The sequence below is a fragment of the Protopterus annectens genome, chromosome 7.part0 (genome assembly GCF_019279795.1).
Source record: "Protopterus annectens isolate FY-2018-M chromosome 7.part0, PAN1.0, whole genome shotgun sequence".
NCBI classification, from domain to species: domain Eukaryota; kingdom Metazoa; phylum Chordata; order Ceratodontiformes; family Protopteridae; genus Protopterus; species Protopterus annectens.
In genome coordinates, this window is record NC_056739.1 from 1,757,442,100 (window position 1) to 1,757,460,383 (window position 18,284).

An 18,284-nucleotide genomic window follows, 5' to 3' on the forward strand; every position below is an offset into this window, starting at 1 on the left:
TGAAAAAGTTCATGTCAAGTTCACAACTTAGCTGTTTAAGTTTAAAATAAAAAATGTATAATACTGACTTTGTATGACAAATAAAAACTAATAGATGAATGCATTCTTCTTCTGGCATTTCCTGGTTAGGGGTCACCACAGCAGATCACCTGTCTGCTTATGACTGGCAGTGGAGTTTTATGGTGTTGAGTTGCCAGCCTGGCACCCGACCTTTTACAGAAGGCACATACATGCACACACTCACACCTAGAGCCAATTTAGAGTGTCCAATCCACCTACAGCATGTTGTTGGGATGAAACTGGAGTACCTGGAGGAAACCCACACAACCACAGGGAGGACATGCAGACTCTGCACAGAGGGCACCCCAGCTGAGGGTTGAACCAGAGAACCTCTTGCTGTGAGGCAGCAACACTAACTGGTGCACCACAGTGGCAGCCCCTGCCCCTAGATGAATGCATTCTACAACTGATAAATATAAGCATTTGTTAATCTTTCAGCTAATTGTCAGAAATAATTTCTATATGAATTCAATAGACAAACAAATGGATTTGAACCTTACCTTTCTGTGCCATTTTCTTTGTATTCACTTCTGTAGAACCCAGACAAATCATATGCCAGCTCTCCTGTAAACTCTGTGAATAATGTATAAATGGTGCCTTTTTTAAGATGCCCATTGAGCTCCAGAACAAGATATTGGTTCTTTTCTTGCAGAAAACTGTTATTTATGACAGGTACAGGAGTTGTGGTATTCAGACTGCTCAGCACTGCATGGAATCCATTCTGCATTGTGTAATTCAGTTTGCTACTGTGAATCAGGATATAATCTGTCTCACTCAGGCACTCAAATGTCACGGTGCTATTCCCGTCAAAAATGTAGATGTTTTGTGCATTCTCCAAGTGAGGATGCAATATCACATCATAATCTAAAGGTTTCAGAGACTCTGGCAGGCGGATTCTGTCCCATTTGTTGTCCTGAATTGGCTCTGTATCATTTTCTGCAGCTCCAGATTCTGCAATAGGGAAGTTGTTTGAAGTGAAAGTAGCATTGAATGTGGGCAGCTGTGTTGGAATAAACTTGTCTTGGTGTTTGGCTTTTTCATTGACATATAATAAGCCCAGCCCAATGTTCAAAGCAACTGAGATGACAGCTAGCAATAATGTCACTGCAGCCAAAGTTTGGCTGATGTAGTAGCCTCTTGCCATTACTGGTGGTTCTGTCTGTATTGCTCATGGAATGATGCTGCAGTCAAGCCTCAGGGACTCCTTTTATAACTCAAAGTCCCACTGTATATTCTGCCTTTGATATCTACGTTAGTAGTCATTAACTGAAGGAAAAATGAGACACAGAATTAGCTTGGGTAAGTGGAATATCATGTATTGCTATAGTCATGAGGGCACATCCCTGTTCACACAACAGATGCAGAAATATATGTATTCTATGCCTTCACCTCATTTTTTTAACTAAAGTCGGCAACAAAATGAGCCTGTTTTGTTCTAAATCAGTATATGTCATATAAACTTATCTTAAGATGTCTGTCCCTCACAACAATTCATCCTTTGTCTTTTCAGTTGTATTTAATGTTTGTTCGTGCTTAATAAACACATGTAGTCTCACTCTGTGCTTGAAGTAGAGCAGAATTTCTCTACTCTAGGGATCTAAATGTAAATTTGTCACTTATATAGTGAGGAAGGGATGGATCAGAACACAGTGGAAAGCTCTTGTGCAGTAAGCCAGGGGAATTTTCTGTTTGAAAGACTGCAACTACACTGACTTGCTGAAACTTTTAAACACATTTCAAAATGACAGGTATTCAGACATGGTAGTTTAAAACACCAGCTGATGATAATAGATTCAGATATTCAAACTTGTTTAAGGGGTACACAAACTTTAAACTACCCCATATGCACACACACACCTCAGCTAAAGAAGCTAGTTGCACAATAGGTAACATGCTTGCTTTTGATCCAGAAAGCTGTGGGTTCTACTCACACAGCATGCAGATGAATTGCTGCTACTGTGTTGGGTTGGGAGGTTGGCATTATAATTGAGGTGCTTACCTTACAAACACAAGGTGCAGCATTTGATCCTCACATAGGATAACAGGCTAGGCTTAAAATGGTCCATAAAGAAAATTAACCTAGTATTCATCTATGAATTAAAATATCTCATGACAATATGTTCTAATATGAACAAAAATATATAAACTGACAATGCAAAATCATAGAGTTAGGATAGTCATTTGTCATTGTTCCTTTGGGTACAGCTGCATTGCTGACAAGTTAAAGTTGTGTTTTTTTATCATATGCAGTCCTGCTTTGAAACTTGTAAATCCTTTGCTGACATATTTCTTATTTCTTAAGTGTCCCTAGCTTTTTAAGCTCCTGCTCCTCTGAAATTGTTATCTAGAAAGATTGTCATTAAATGCTGCCTTGCAACACTTGCTTCTTCCTTTCATTTCTGGATGTGGTACCATTTGTGCAGAATCTCCATACTTTCTCTGAGTCCATGGGTTCCAGTGGGTGCTGTGGATTCTTTTTAGTTCACAAAGGTGTGGTGTAGGTGAATTGGAACATCCAAATTTTGTGTGTGTGCATGATGTGTGTATGTCTGTGTGTGTGTGTGTGTGTGTGTGTGTGTGTGTGTGTGTGTGTGTGTGTGTGTGTGTGTGTGTGTGTGTGTTTACTATTAAAATTTCAAACTGAGATGTACCCATATGTAAACTTTGAAGTACAGATGTTCAACTTTTCATATGGGTGAACATCTGAATGTTTGAAGGTTTATATTAGCGAATGCAGTGTGCATTCGCTAATATAAATTTAAAGAATTTTAGAGATCGCGGTACAGTGTGGTTAGGGAAATTCATCCCTTTCCTCACTATAGTGCGATCTTGGAGTTGGAATATATAGTTAGCAGGGGGTGTAGGGGATGAGCAAAAATGGGATGTTCATTATAGGAGTTTACTTTACGTGAGCTCCTATACAGACTTCACATGATGTGTTTTTAAACAATGTTGAATCTGCCGAATTAGATCAGCAGATTCGACACTGTGACTCATTTTATTTTTTAAATTTCAAGGTTTTCTTTCAATATGTAGGACACAAATTATTTTGTGGTTTGACGTGTGTGTGTGTGTGTGTGTGTGTGTGTGTGTGTGTGTGTGTGTGTGTGTGTGTGTGTGTGTGTGTGTGTGTTCCATAAGTGGGTTAGAATTTGCTTCCTCTTCTAGCCAGTGAATGCCATGATGTTCACTGTCCCTTGCCACACAACCTTGACTTGTATTAAATAAGTAGCCAGAGAATGAGAGGATGAATTAATTAATTATATTCTGGAGTTGTGGCTTCATACTACTGCTTTCCTCATACAAGTGAAGCCCAAAACACAAGAACCAAAGGAGCAAACATACTAAAAATGACTCTGAAAGACACTTAATTCTTTTATCTAAAAGAATATTGATGGAGAATAAAGAAGCGTATCATGTGAAGTGAGGATGTGGGGGACAATAAATATATTACCTTAGAACACACTGCCTTGAACCAAAATCTCATGCATAGTTAACAACAATTCATTATTTGAAGGTAACTGCCATCACCTTGGAAAAAGGTGCTTCATGAGACACCCTGTTCTGGCACCATAAGCAACACTTTAGATACACTCATTTTTAATGATACTCTGTGGTTAGGGATAGTTTTATAATGTCTACAAACATACACCTCTTTAAAAAAAATTGTGTCTCCCTCTGTGAGTCCCAGAGTTGAGAAAAAGAAAAACAGTGAAAGACAACAATTCTTGTTTCCATTAAAGTTTTTTTTCCCTAGGGACTAGTCCCCTGCACCTCCAGTGTGGGAGGGGTTTCTGTACCCCCACAACTCCAGAAGCTTATATATACTAACTAAAAAAACTGCATACCTTAGATAAAACTGGAATATGCCGAGACATCAGTGCATGTAATTCACTTTTTCCCCACATTCCATCTCACGATTCCTGGACTTGCACTTGTGTGCCTACAAATTTAAAACTTTTCAAAATCCCCATTTCACATTAATCTGGGCTATTAAGTACCATCCTAAGATAGGTAAAATAGATTTTTAAGTATTATGTTCTTTTTTTTGGTAACATTTCTCTGTACTGTTAGATTCCACTAAGGAACTAGTGATACCACCGGTGCAGGCAAGTAATTTTTAGAGCATGTTTTGTGCATTCTCTTCCAACACCACTGGACAAAAACTCTTAAAATGCATTAAAATCAATCCTACTGTGTTAAAAGGACGATGGAACAATCTTTGTAGTTTAAAGGTCCTGTGGGTTCTATCTATCTATCTATCTATCTATCTATCTATCTATCTATTGATCTTATCAATGTATCTTATCTATTTCTTTCTCTGTATTAATCCATCTATCACTTACTCTTTCAGTTCATCCATTTGTCCATCTATCCATCCATCCATGTACTTAGTAGGTACTGTGGAGTTATACTTTTGGATAATAAGGTTATACAATGAGGAGACTAAAAGGTTATAACACAGTTATTCTACATTAGCTACCAGGGAAGGCAATATCTGGCATGTCATTTAGTAACAGTGAGATCCAGTAAAGGGCTGTAAACAACCATATGTACATTCTACAGGTCAATTTAAAACAAAGTATAGCATCTATAAAATCACCTGGCATAATATCAGGGAAATTTAAACAACATGATAGATAGTCTTCTGACATTATAGGATAGCAAACAAGTATATTATATTACGCTAAAGTTCTGGGAGGATAATGAGTAATAGAGCTAGGGACAGCTGTGGCTTTTAGAAAAGGAAGGAGACAATGAAGGATGTAATTATAATTTACTAACTTAAAATATTTATTTATTTATTTATTTTACATTTGTTGACCGGGCTAGTCCAACTGGATACATGTCCTTTTTCAGTGGAGGCCCGAGGAGAAAAGCTCCAAGTACACAAAACATTTAATATCACAAGTTAGTTAGATCAACAGTACAATAATGTATCACAATACATTAAGAAAAATAAGATTGGTACATAGCATAATGGGACTTAATTATATTCAAATGATAAGAAGGAAAATACTAGAGAAGAGGTAGGGAAATTAAGGATAGTAGAGACATCTTCAGGATAAGACAAGACTTGTAAGGATAGGTAGGTGGGTTAGGTTGTGAAGCTAAAGAGTAAAAAGGACAGTGAGTAAAGCAGTTCTAAGAAATAGGTTTTAAATTGAAATTTTGAAGGAAAACAGGGTAGTACTTAGGAAAAGCAAGAGAGGAGAGATTAGTCAGGGTTATTACAAGAACATAACCAGTGGTTGGAGAGGAAATGTTTAAGGTTAGATTTGAATAGAGGGAGAGATATAATAGCTGTAAGGTCAGTAGGTAAGTGGTTCCATATTTTCCCAACAAAGTTAGAAAAGAGAGAGTCTCCTGCAGAGTTATTACGTCTATACAATAAATGGTTCTGCTTTGGATATAACACAGGCAGGACTAGTCTAGACTGAACCTTAGATGTTTAGACTGAATGCAGCCTAATAACAGAAATACACATCACATTGTTTAAAGGATTTGATATCCACATTCAAGGAACAAAACAGATAATCAAACCATGGCATTTCACATTGTCTCCAGGTTCCAAAAATGCAGGCTGGTATTTTGACTCAGTTTAATTTGTATTTCGATTTGCAGCACAGTAGACTAATACAGTATTTCAACAATTGAAGAAGGGAACATTACTGCAATGACTATATGGTATCGTTCTGGTATAGCTGTAATCACAGTGTTACTGTACAAGTAAAATTTTCTTGCATCTGTATCTAAAATTGCAGGTTTACTTATAAGTACTTAGTATGTGCAATTAGTTTATACTTTTATAATAGCTCAGGTATTACAAAATACACAGACATACAGTATCAAAACACACACACACACACACACACACACACACACACACACACACACACACACACACACACACACACACACACATACACACAAAATTCACCACACACAACGCTTTGCCAGAGAACACAATAAACAATCTGAGTTTGTGATATCTACATGTAACAATGAGTCATGGAAAGAGTGTTGGGAGACATATGTTACAAAAGATACTTGACTAAGCAAAATTACAGGAACAATTGAAAACAATTTTACAATAACCACTTGCATAAACATATAGCTTTATAAATCCTATTCTTCTTTTTAACTCTTGAGCAATTTTTAAATCACAAAACATAAATAAACAATAAAAGGATGTTCTTTTATAGCATTTAACAGAAAATATCAATTGTGACTTTTGTCTAGCTCAAAGAAAAAGTACTGAAGGACCACATATGCAGAGGGAAGGGGACTGGTGAAGTGTTTGCTGTAACTGTTCATAAGTGACCAAGCTCTAACTTTTGATTAAAATGCAAGTCTTTGTTTGTACCCTTACATCATCCTACAGCTTCCTGCCCTAGTGCCTCAGGTCCATCAGTGGGTGAACCTGCCACAGCCTTATCCCACTCGACTTCTGCTAAATGGCTAGGGCCAATGCTGATCTTAAGGGCATCTTGGAGGGTCTGGTCATCATACCATCCACCAGGAAGTTCTTTAGTTTGACCTACCCCATCTTTCCCCACCCTGCATTCCCTTTGGTTTCATCCTTATGGAGAAGCATGCAATGAGGACATGCTTACATATTTCTATACCTCTGGAGCAACTCAGTTAATGCTCCCACCCAATTGCCTCCTTGGAAGTATCACCTTCTTATATCCCTAGATCCATCAGGGATTGTTGTGTGGGGAATACACAGGACTGTCCTCCCCAGAATGGGACCCCACCCCATCCATCACCCCCTACCACTCTGTCAGTCACCCAAGCTGCTAAACAAACCCAGGCTGTCTGGGCTATAGTTAGAGCTTTATCCATCTACACCACCAAAGAAGTAACCTGTGATTAAATAGCAAGAAGTCTTTGCATCTGATTTACCTTGTGAGTGTCATTCTGATAAAGGAAGACAAATCAAAGATTGTTAAATACAAAAGAGAGAAAATGGACAGTGTATTACAAGAATAAAACACTTAATTGTTTTTGTTTTCTGGAAACATTTTACAGCAATGTATGTATTGCCTTCCTTATCCCACATTGTAGCCTGACAAAAGAACAGATTCATCTTTAGTAAGGAATCTGTGCATCTGGTTACCTATACACAAACAAGTTATTATCCAGTGATATTGAAAGCACTGTGTTACTGAATATTTAAGATACAAAATATATTTTTTCATATTGTTGCCTATACTGTTCCTATATCTGGCACTATACACCGATGGTAAAGCTGTAAGACCATTATTTCAGATACAGAGAGAGTAGTGCAACGAAACTTAAGTTCTCATGAATACTCTTGGTGGCAGACAGTAAAACATAGTAGTAAATGATCACTCATGCTAGTATCTCTGTAGCATTTTTTTTCTTCCCAATTCCACACTGACCATTCTGCCTTCTTAAATGGCTCATGTACCATTTTCTCTAAATAATTTTTAATGACAAAAAAAAAAACACTCATGATACTGGGTCTCACACGCACACACACACACACACACACATATATATATATATATATATATATATATATATGTGTGTGTGTGTGTGTGCGTGTGTATGTGCATAGGCTCATAGGTTCAGAAAAGATTACTAGGCTAACAGCTCAAGAACCTTTACAAGCTTAGGCAGTTTTACCAAGATTTTACCCAATTTTCTATCCCTAAGGGAAAGATAAGAAGCAGAAAGTGGAGTTTTGACAATTTTTACAGACTGTGTCTGTCCATAAGGAACATGGGCACTACCCCAAGAGTGAATTTGTGATTTCCCTTCTATTGGACCAGATTGTGCTTGAAGTTGGTGAAGGGAAGGTTCTGCTTAATGTAAATAGGAAACGTATTCCAGAGTAAGAGCAATCTCTGAGGCACATATCTGTTTCTCCAGCATGATTTATTCATGTCAGAGATTAGGTTTGGATCTTTGGAGCAGGTAACCCTTGAGCAGTCAGTTTTGTGAATATGCAACATTTCCATCAGGGCTGAGTGAGAGACTGCCTTGTAGGTCAGGCACAGGTCACCCCCTTAGTAATCTGTAGGAAACTGAATATAGTGATAAGGATTTAAATCAATCCACATATGACACATTAGTTATACCCTGTATTTTTCAAGTGAGAAACCTCTGAGGACACTCCACCTGTTGTAGGCGCCTGGAGAAGTACATGCCAAAGGGTGCATTGTACTTGATTATTGGTCTGATGAGGACTGAGAACACTGGTACTTTGACAACCTTAGATCTGGATGTCATGTCTTACTTATACACTGAGCCACATAGAAGGATTTCCTCACCACTGTGAACACATGGTGGTCAAAATTCAGACTATCTATACGAGTACCCAGATCTCTCACCACTGGTTCCACTCTTAGGGGGTTGCTACCAATATTGTTATTTGCAGAAGTCTTTGATTTTCCAAAGATTATTATTATGCATGTCTTCACATGTAGGTTAAGGCCATGGCACTGACAACAATCATTAGTCAGCAGCAGACCTTTCTGTAGGATATCAACATCATTTGGGAAGTCAATGATTTCCCCCAACTTACAGTCATCAGCAAACTTGGTCAGCCAAAGGTCATCTACATTTACCTTGACATCTGAAAAGTATATCCCAAACTGGAGGGGGCCTAGCACTGAGCCCTGTTGTACCCAACTGGTGACTGCCTCTTGCTGGATATGGATTCCCCCACAATAACAACATGTGTCCTATAAGTGAACCATTAGGCTATCCATCAGGTGACAAAAAAGTTTATGCCCAGTTTTGTGAATTTATCTATAAAACCCAAGTGGTATATTATGGCAGATGCCTTGGCCAGATAAAGTTAGGTGGCATGCATTGTCTTACCCTCATCCATGGCCTTGTCGACCTTCTCAAAGAAGCTCACCTGATTGAGCAGGTAGGACCTACACTTGATAAAGCCAAGCTGAGTTGGGTCTAGATTCTGGAGATTTCCTATGTTACTGTTAGTCAAGGCCCATGACTATCCTTTCCATAGCCTTGCATATGAGGCTAGCCAGACTTATGTCTTGGTAATTTCCTGGGTCAGTTGCTGGTCCCCCTTGTCCTGAAGGATGATTCTTGCTGTCTTCCACTCTACTGGGACAAAACCTGTCTGGAGACTGTGGTTAAACAGAGATCTGAGTGGGTCTGCTAGATCATGTTTCAAGCTATTTCATAGGTACCCTGGGATTCCATCAGGGCCCATTGATGGCGTGTTTCTAGATATAGATAGTGTAGTGATGACCTGTTCCTTTCTGATAACAGGCAAGGGAATAGTAGGGTATATTTTATGGGGAGTTACTAGACAGGAATTTCTACCTTCTCTTGTATATTCAGTTCATGCCAGGGGTCCAACAGGGTGGCTTTTTTTCCCAGCCTGATCTGTATTTAGTTTTTCCAGCTATACCTGGATTTAGTTTTGTCAGGTACTGTGATTTCTATGCAGTTGTTTAAGTGGTTGTACAGAACATTCATGTATACCTCTACATAGGCCTCTATGTTTTTGGGGTTGGGGGATCTTTAAAATTACCTATGCTATCACTTAATAGAAGGCAACTTGCCTTGGAAAAATTCTTTAGGGTTTTAGCGTTTGATGGGGGGTACTACCTTTATATATATTTCATAGAGACTGATTTATGATCTGATCTAACCAATGAGGATATTACATTGGAGAGGGTAAAATGCTGTCCCATATTTGTGAGTACTTTGTCAAAGAAATTTGAGCCCCTAGTGGGAGTGCAGACCAGCTGTTCCAGAGCATTTGCACTGACATGGTCCAGGAATCTCTGAACCTGCATTTTATTGGTCATATATGTTTCTCAGTTTACAGAGTGGTAGTTAAAACCACTCATGAGTAGAATGTTGGGCTGAATAATAAGTGATTCTAGTAACTTCAGGTATGCAAAGTGGTTTTCATGGTTGGAGACCCATAGCCAGCAATGATATGGTGGGAAATTTTGCTTATGGTCAGCTGGACATGGACTAACTCAAGTGAATCATCCTGCTTGACCAATCTAGAGGTTTGATTATTTATTTATGTAAATGAAAACACATTTTCCTTTCATTTTTTTTCCATTTCAGAGGGTGATCTGAATGTGTGATAGGTATTGTAGCCTCGCACTGCTGGGGTGTTTTCTAAAGCTTGAACCACGTCTCTGTAACTGTGTAAACATTAGCATTCTCCAAGACAAGTAGGGCTTCCAGGGAGTGCAACTTCTTGTTAAGACTCCTAGCATACAGCAGTAGTACCTTCAGTTTGGCATTATAAGAGTTTGTTATGTTGGTAGGTCTTTTGGTTTGGAGCTGCCCAAAAAAAACACTATGGGGATGGCTAATGCCTTGGCTGATATTTGAAAGCCTAGCAGTGACAGCTGCAGACCATCTCTGGTAAAGCAGCATGATCTGTTGATCATGTTGTCCCAGGCTGACAAATAATAGCCCCCCTTGGAACAATACCCGTAGCTAAAATAATTATTGAACTCAATAATTTTTCTGTTTGTATTGTAGTAACATTCTTGGTGAGGGTAGAATGCTACTCAGTGCGAGGCTCATACTAGCCAGTGACACGTATTTAGAGAGATCCATTATGTTTCTCTTCATATAGTCCAGGGAGGTACATCTCAGGTCACTGACACCCACATGGACTATGACTGAGTCATACTGGTACTTATGGGTGAATGACCTCTGTGTCTGCATGATCTGGTGAGTCATGTCCCCTGACAAGCAACTCACTGTAACTCTCTCTATCTCACCTGATGAGATGTGTGTCTCATGATGGAGTCTCCTATAACCAAGATGTTTGAATGTGTGGTGGTTGGTCTTAGGGACTTGCTTGTGGAGACATTGTGATGTGTATTTTTATGTGTAGCAGTTGGTGTATAGTTTTATTTACATGTGGTTTCTGAGGGCAGTGTACATGAGGCCTCTGAAATTTTGAGAAGTTATGTGTGAGTACCTCAGCATATGTGGTTTTATGTGCTGAGACTATATTTAGAGAGGTAAATGATGTGCATGTGCTGATAACCTCTTTGCCATTTGTTTTGTCAATATATGAGAGTCATGTTTTAGTTTTCATAAAGTAACTACATCTCTCACATACTGTGTTTGTTTGTTTCAGGTTTAGATGGCTGTTAGTATACATGAGACAATTGCTACATTGCCTCCAGATGCTCATGCCCACCAGGCTAGGCTGGCCACATAAACAATAGGAACATGCCTAATCATGATTTCAGGTTTTTACTATGGGTGTAACTAGGGAGAAAATTGGGGAGATTTAATTGGACTAGGATGATAGCACACGGATGAAGAATGGGTACTACACTCAGTGCGAACTGCAGCTATCCAACAAGGCAATGTGACTCTGCACACAACTCAGATGCTCCTAGAGCAGCTGGGGGACTGGGGAAAGTTGCAGAGATATTTATTCTAGGAGAAATTTTAACTTGATAGCATTTGTGTCCATACAGGGCACTGTTTACTGCCACTGTGTAGAAAGTACCCTAGCACAAACACTGTGCTTATATAAAGTCAGAAAAACAAATTTTACAACAGCAAGGCCTACAGACAAACTGGGAAAACACATAATAAGTTTTCAGCCAGCAGCCCCCAAACTCAGATTGGTTTGCTAAAGCACACTTCTGCCAGAAGAGTGCAGTCAGAAAACCCTCTTATTGTAAAAATGGTGGTTTTAGAGCTCAAGTGCAGGGAAACTACACAGTCTAGTGTACTCTGGAACAGGCTACCCATCTATGTCAAGCAAAGTTCTTCATTAGCACACTTCAAGAAAAATCTTGATGAGTGGATGGGAAATAGGAAATACACAAATATACCCCAGGGATCACTTCTGTGTCTCTGCTCGACAGTGGCACAGGAAAATAACTTTCTTGGGTGGCGTAAGCCAGGGAACCTTGTTGGCTAGGCTTACGTAGGCCCTTGGGCCGATAGTCTAGTACCTACCTATGAATCTATGAAACTAGATACTACAGTCCTGTAAAACTAGCAGACACAATGTAATTAACAACTACAGCAGAAGTAGAAACAGTTCATCTTTGAAACTCTACTAAAGTGTGAGAAATGTAACAATTATTACAGGATCCTTATGAAATGCAGTAAAATAATCAATAGAAGTACAAAATGATACTTATTTTTGTTCTTTTAACAGCAGATGGCATGCTATGCAACAGATTCAGTATAACTCTCAGATGCTTAGCGCATCTCATGAGCTTGTTCAAGGAAAAAAATAAAAACAATAAAACAAACTACTAGTAGATGATGGCAGACAGCCTTTAGCTATGATGTTTTTTGGAAAAGTACATTATTTTTTAATGTATTTACTCACTGACCAAGTAAATAAACTGCTCCATGTCAGAAAACTGTCAGACATGACCTAGGCCCTAAGGGCAAGGGTATATGCAATAGGTGTACATATACATATATATATATATATATATATATATATATATATATATATATATATATATATATCTTTTATATATATATATATCTTTTTATATATATATATATATATGCAGAAGCAAGGCCCTTAGTGGTAATAAACAGTGAATTTGACGATGTACCCACCTGCTAACAAGACCAGCATCAGTAAGGCAATGAAGGCTGGAGCACCAATCTTAGAACATAGGTGAAGAGGAGAAGTAGAGGAGATGGGTGCAAGCTGTCTGTGGTGTGGGTCTGATAAGTATGGAGAATAGCTGACTGAGATGTTTTAATGAAGATGACATTGTTAAAATAAAGATGCTTTGATAAACACAAGATCAAGGAGGGCTGCTGTTGGAAAAAGTTAAAAAAATCAAAAGGATGGTCCAAAGAAATCTAGGGGTATGAGCCCTCCTCCCACGTGAGATGAGCGATTCTGGATAAAGAGTAACAGGATGATGCAAATAAAGAGTGAAAAGATGGGACCTTATTATATGAACCCAGAAAATAAGAACATTGAAATGATGCCTTAGGACTCCAAAAGGGGAAGAAATAGAGCTGAAGAGGAAAGTAAAGCTGTTGGGCCAATGATACTTGTCATACTGAGATAGGGCTTTGCAGCTTTTAGTGTATCAGGAAGAAATGGCACAATGTGATCGCTGAGATTGTTTGAAATAAAAGGGAAAAGGGACTGGCTGGAGTTGCTGTAAATCCTTATGTTGTTAGTTAGGTAACTAACTGTTTGTTTGACATAACCTATGCTTAGATTCACTTCTGAAAGCAAAAAAGTTACCAGTGATGTACCAAAGGGCTCAGTGTTGGGCCTTGTCTTATCTCATATCTACTTATCAGATCTCCAGGCCAACACACCTGATCTCTGCTTATTTAACTTTTCAGTTGTCTCTAAAGTGGATGTTGCTATTCAATTTTCTATAGATTTGTAATTGTTCTAACATGATTTAGATCATGTTAATAATTAGTGCAAGGCAATGTTCTTATATTACACATGGAAAATGTAGCAGAGTTCATTTTGGCAAACAAAATATTGTCACATACCATATAGGTGAGGCACCCCCTCCGATTAGACAGTGCTAAAAGAGATCTAGGCACTCTTGTTGATAATTCCTTATTGTTTGACCATATCTCTGAAGTAGTTTAGAAAGGTTTCTATCTATATGGAAATAAACACAATTAGGTCAAGAACAACTAGAAAAACATCTTATTATATTGTATGGGATAATTTACAAAATTTGTTAAAAAAATCCTAATTTCAATAGCATGGTATTTTAGTTTAATTAATTGATCTGATTGTAGTGGATGTCTTTGTAAATACTTTAGTTGTTTTGTTGAATGTTTTAATGATATCTATTTTTAATTACTTGTATAAAATTGTTATGATATTTCTCTTGTATGTTAAAACAATAAACCTGTTTTGAAATAAAGAAAGGTTTCTATCTGACTCATCTAAATACCAAAGGCACCTTCACTAGATCCAAAGAATTCTTAATTCCTCTTTAATTGTATCCTTTCAGACCATTATCAAATATAATAAACCTTTTCACATATATTTATCTAAACATATTACTCAACATGAGAGACCTCAGAGATTCATAGCTAAGCACTCTCAAAAATCTTGGTTATCAGGGCAGACTGGCATCTTTCTCTCTGTACTAAGTCTCTTATAGACTGCTCAATGGAGATCTTTGTCTAGCATTTTAAACCATGAAAGATCCCACCATCTTTGACCTCTTTTTTCTTTATAGAACATCTCAAATGCCCAGTTAAAGGAGCTAAACCTTCAACACCTAAATAAGACATTGGTGTGATAGATTGATATAGGTTCATGGGTTGGTTCATAGGTTGGTACTAGGCTATCAGCCCTAGGGCCTATACAAGCCTAGCCATAACAATTCCCTGGCTATTTCTTCCCACACTATTTACTTCCCTGAACCCCTGTCTAGCAGGGCAACTGATGTGATCCCCGGGGTGAATTTCCCTTCTCCCATCCAATCATCAAGGTTCCTTTTGAAGAGGGCCAAAGAGGCACTCTGCTTGACATGTATGGGCAATCTATTCCAGAGTCTGGGGAGTCTCTGGGTCAGGAACCTATCCCTCCAGCATGTTTTGCTCATTGTGATGGCAAAGTTTAGATCTCTGGAGCATGTGGCTCTGAGGCATTGGGATTTCTTTAAGTGTAGCATGTCCAACAACTCTGGATTTGACATGGCCTTGTATGTTAAGCAGAGATCGCCTCTGAGTAGACCATAGGCAACAGAGTATAGCTGCAGTTTTTTCAGGTGGTCAGCGTAGGGCATCTGATTTAGGCCTGTGATTCTTTAGTGAGGTATTTCAGTGGACTTTCCAGTTGTTGCAGATGTCTTGAGAGGTACATACCAAATGAGGCATTGTATTCTATAATGGGTCTAATGAGGGTTGAGCACAGTGCAACAATGACCTCCTTTTTTCTGGATGAAAAGCCCTTAGAAAAAAGGAGGTCATTATCCCAGTATATCCCTCTCTCCTGGAACAAACTTTTACTGCATGGCAACTTCCCCTGCCACCTTCAAGGTAAACCAAGATAGTTGGATGAATTATCCCATGGTCTTTCTTATATTGCCCTCCTCGATGCTGGAGGGAATGTTTGAATAGGGTATTTTGGCGAGGCTTGCAATGGTCTGCAGATTTACTGCTTAGTACTTAGCTATAAACCTAAAACCTATAGAAGAGCTGGTTTACTTTTACAGTGAATTTCCATTGCATGTGCTGATAAGCTTATGTTGGGAAGAAGTGGAGTCATCTGTGCTTAGCCAGGCCCCATGCAATGGATAGAATCAGTATTTGTTAAAGGAAGCAGAAGCCATTAGTGTAAACCAAATAGGAGCATGCATGTTGGGATAGATGATCTGACAACTGATATAGATATGAAGCTAGGATGTTAACCTGCAGAGCTGGGCGAGTGTTAGACAGAAGCAGGACAGCACAATAGCTTTCCCTGCAATTTTGTCAATTTCATATGAAAACAAAACTGTAAAAGAGTGTGAATTCCTGTATTAAATGAGTGATGTTGGAGTCATGCTGCATACAGATTATGGGACACTAAGTAACTGGAGAAATATATTACGTATAACAAGGTGCTTCAGTAGTAAGTAAGATGCCAGGCATGCAGAGCTCAGTCCTGCTCTGTGGGCCCTTCTTGCTGCTGCTTTAAAGTGTCATCATGCAGGCATCTTTTTTTCGATTTAAATTGTTTACTCATGTATATTGTATCTGGTTTACCTTCATAAGTGCGTTATGCACTTGGCGACTCCACTTTGTGCGAAAGGAGGTTTCCAAATTGGCAAAACCTCAAAAAAAATGTCCAATTCTGCAATGGGCAAATTGGCATTTGCTCATTGCAGATTTGACATTTTGGGTGTGGATTGTACTGTAGCGGGGATCAGGAAATTATCCCTTTCCCCACTGTAGTGTGATCTCGGAGTTAGTATATTAAATGTAACAATTATTACAGAGGGGTGGGGGTGCAGGGGCTTGCCCCCCTGCATTACGATGTGTCTTCGACATTTTAGTTTGAAAATCAGCAAATCTGCTGTTCAATTTGCTGATTTTCGAACTACTGAGAATTTTGTAGCTTAAAATTCACGGATTTGGTTCGCCCAAATGTGCGATTGATATTGCCATTTCCAACAATATGAAGGTAAACCATTGTATCTAGCCTATTCTTTTTGCCCAAGACATGGACCAGTATACTTACTTAGTTTTCAAATGATAAAATAAAAAGAAAAATATGATTAACATTAGAAGCGATATATCCTAGACAACATGGATCCAAGTTGGATTCTCAGAGATGTTAAAACAATTCTTCTTCTTTCGGCTTTTCCCGGTTAGGGGTCACCACAGCAGATCATCTGTCTGCTCATCATTGGCAGTGGAGTTTTATGGTGTCAAGTTGCCGGCCCGGCGCCCAACCTTCTACAGAAGGCACACACACACACACACACACACACACACACACACACACACACACACACACACACACACACACACACACACACACACACACACACACACACACACACACACACCTAAGGCTAATTTTAGAGTGTCTAATTCAGCTACTGCATGTCTTTGGGTGGAAACCGGAGCACCCGGAGGAAACCCATGCGACCACAGGGAGGACATGCAGACTCCTCACAGAAGGCATCCCAGCCGAGAATCGAACCAGAGAACCTCTTGCTGTGAGGTGGCAACGCTAATCGCTGCACCACCGTGGCCACCCAGAGATGTTAAAACAATTATATCTTTAAAATAAAATGTAAGGGAATGGGGATAAGTAGAACAAGGAAAATTCAAGGACTTCAGTATCTGCCCTATATGGATCATCTGAAATTGCTGTTACTTTATTCTGTTTAATACAGACTACTCACAGGCAATCTATGCCTTGCATATAAGGTAATCTCTGACCCTGCGTTATTGGGAATGCTGCATATCTACAAGTCAAATGGTGCACAGTTTACTCACTTAAAAGACATTAACCTGGTATGTGACATTAATAAAACCTGCTGGTGGGACAGATTTGTCTCCCAGAGGTCACCACACCTTTGGAATGGATTCCCAGTTCATGTCAAACAGACTACCTCTTCTAACGCAATCTGGACAATTGGATGGGTAACTGTAAGTTCACCCCAGAGGTTTCACCTGTGTCCCTCTTGGACAGGAGCAATTGGTGCTGATCATGGAAATAAGGGAATAACTTGGCTAGGCTTGAAAAGGCCATAGGGCCATTAGCATAGTAACGTCCTATGATCCTATGATCTTTCCAAACTTAGCAAAGGGCATCCAAAAGTTGAGAAGGAGGAATAACATTATAGGAGGTTAAGTGAACAAGGGATGAAGAGCTATGTGGAAGGTGATGCAATGTAATATGTATATCCATATATTATAATGTTTTTGATAAATTCACAGACTTAATAATAATCTGTTTAATAAAAAGTACCACAACATTATTAATTTAATTTTACTTAAAGTGTATAAGGTTTAAATTATTAGGACATTTAATAAGTAAGGCAGTGCCATATTGGATATCACACTGATAAGAATAGGGGAGGATTTGTTAACATGTATATCAATATACTTTGTTTTACAACAAATTAAACCACTTCTGTACCTGATAACAGGTGTATAGTCAGAAAGTTTGGGATGAAACTATCATTATGTTTATTTTTTGTTTTGTTTGGGTTGCTTGTCAGTGTGCTTAATAAAGGATTTTCCCCTGGAAACAGACTGTCTACCCTGCTTGGATTACTTCTGAATACCTATTACAGTTAATAATTCTTGTATAATATTAATAATATTTCAAAATAAGTTTTTATTTTTGATTGATGGCATTTTTAAGTTTGCTACTTCTACAATCATTGTATAATTTTTCTGCTTTTTAATATATAGTGATTAACTAGATGTACAGGAATTGAAAATTTTTCACACAGAGAAGTTTCTTGCACTGCTTTGTTTTGAAGCTATTATACTTGTATAGTGCATTGTTTGAGACTTAGGGGATACCACAGAGATTAATTGCCTTTTATTATAAAAATAACCATATAATCTCAATTGATTCACAGCCATGAACAGGATTCACAAACAAGCCAGTTGAAAGGCAATGGCAAAAAGGACCCTTTAAAATAATTGCAGAAACCAGTGATTCAGAGATGCATTGGCTGCAAAGATGTTGTTGTGTCTTTCGGCTTTTCCCGGTTAGGGGTCGCCACAGCGGAACTCCAGTC

At 38.6% G+C, this 18,284-nt stretch overlaps 1 protein-coding gene across 3 annotated transcripts in view; it reads right to left on the bottom strand.

Moving 5' to 3' along the window:
• Positions 1–18,284, bottom strand: part of LOC122807226 (aminopeptidase Ey-like) — a 1,536,433-nt gene that overhangs the window by 1,462,038 nt on the left and 56,111 nt on the right. For all 3 annotated transcript variants that reach the window (XM_044078305.1, XM_044078303.1, XM_044078304.1), the window contains exon 2: positions 561–1,326. In XM_044078305.1, the coding sequence (XP_043934240.1) occupies positions 561–1,204 (644 nt within the window). In that variant the 5' untranslated portion in view covers positions 1,205–1,326. The remainder of the gene's footprint in view (positions 1–560; positions 1,327–18,284) is intronic.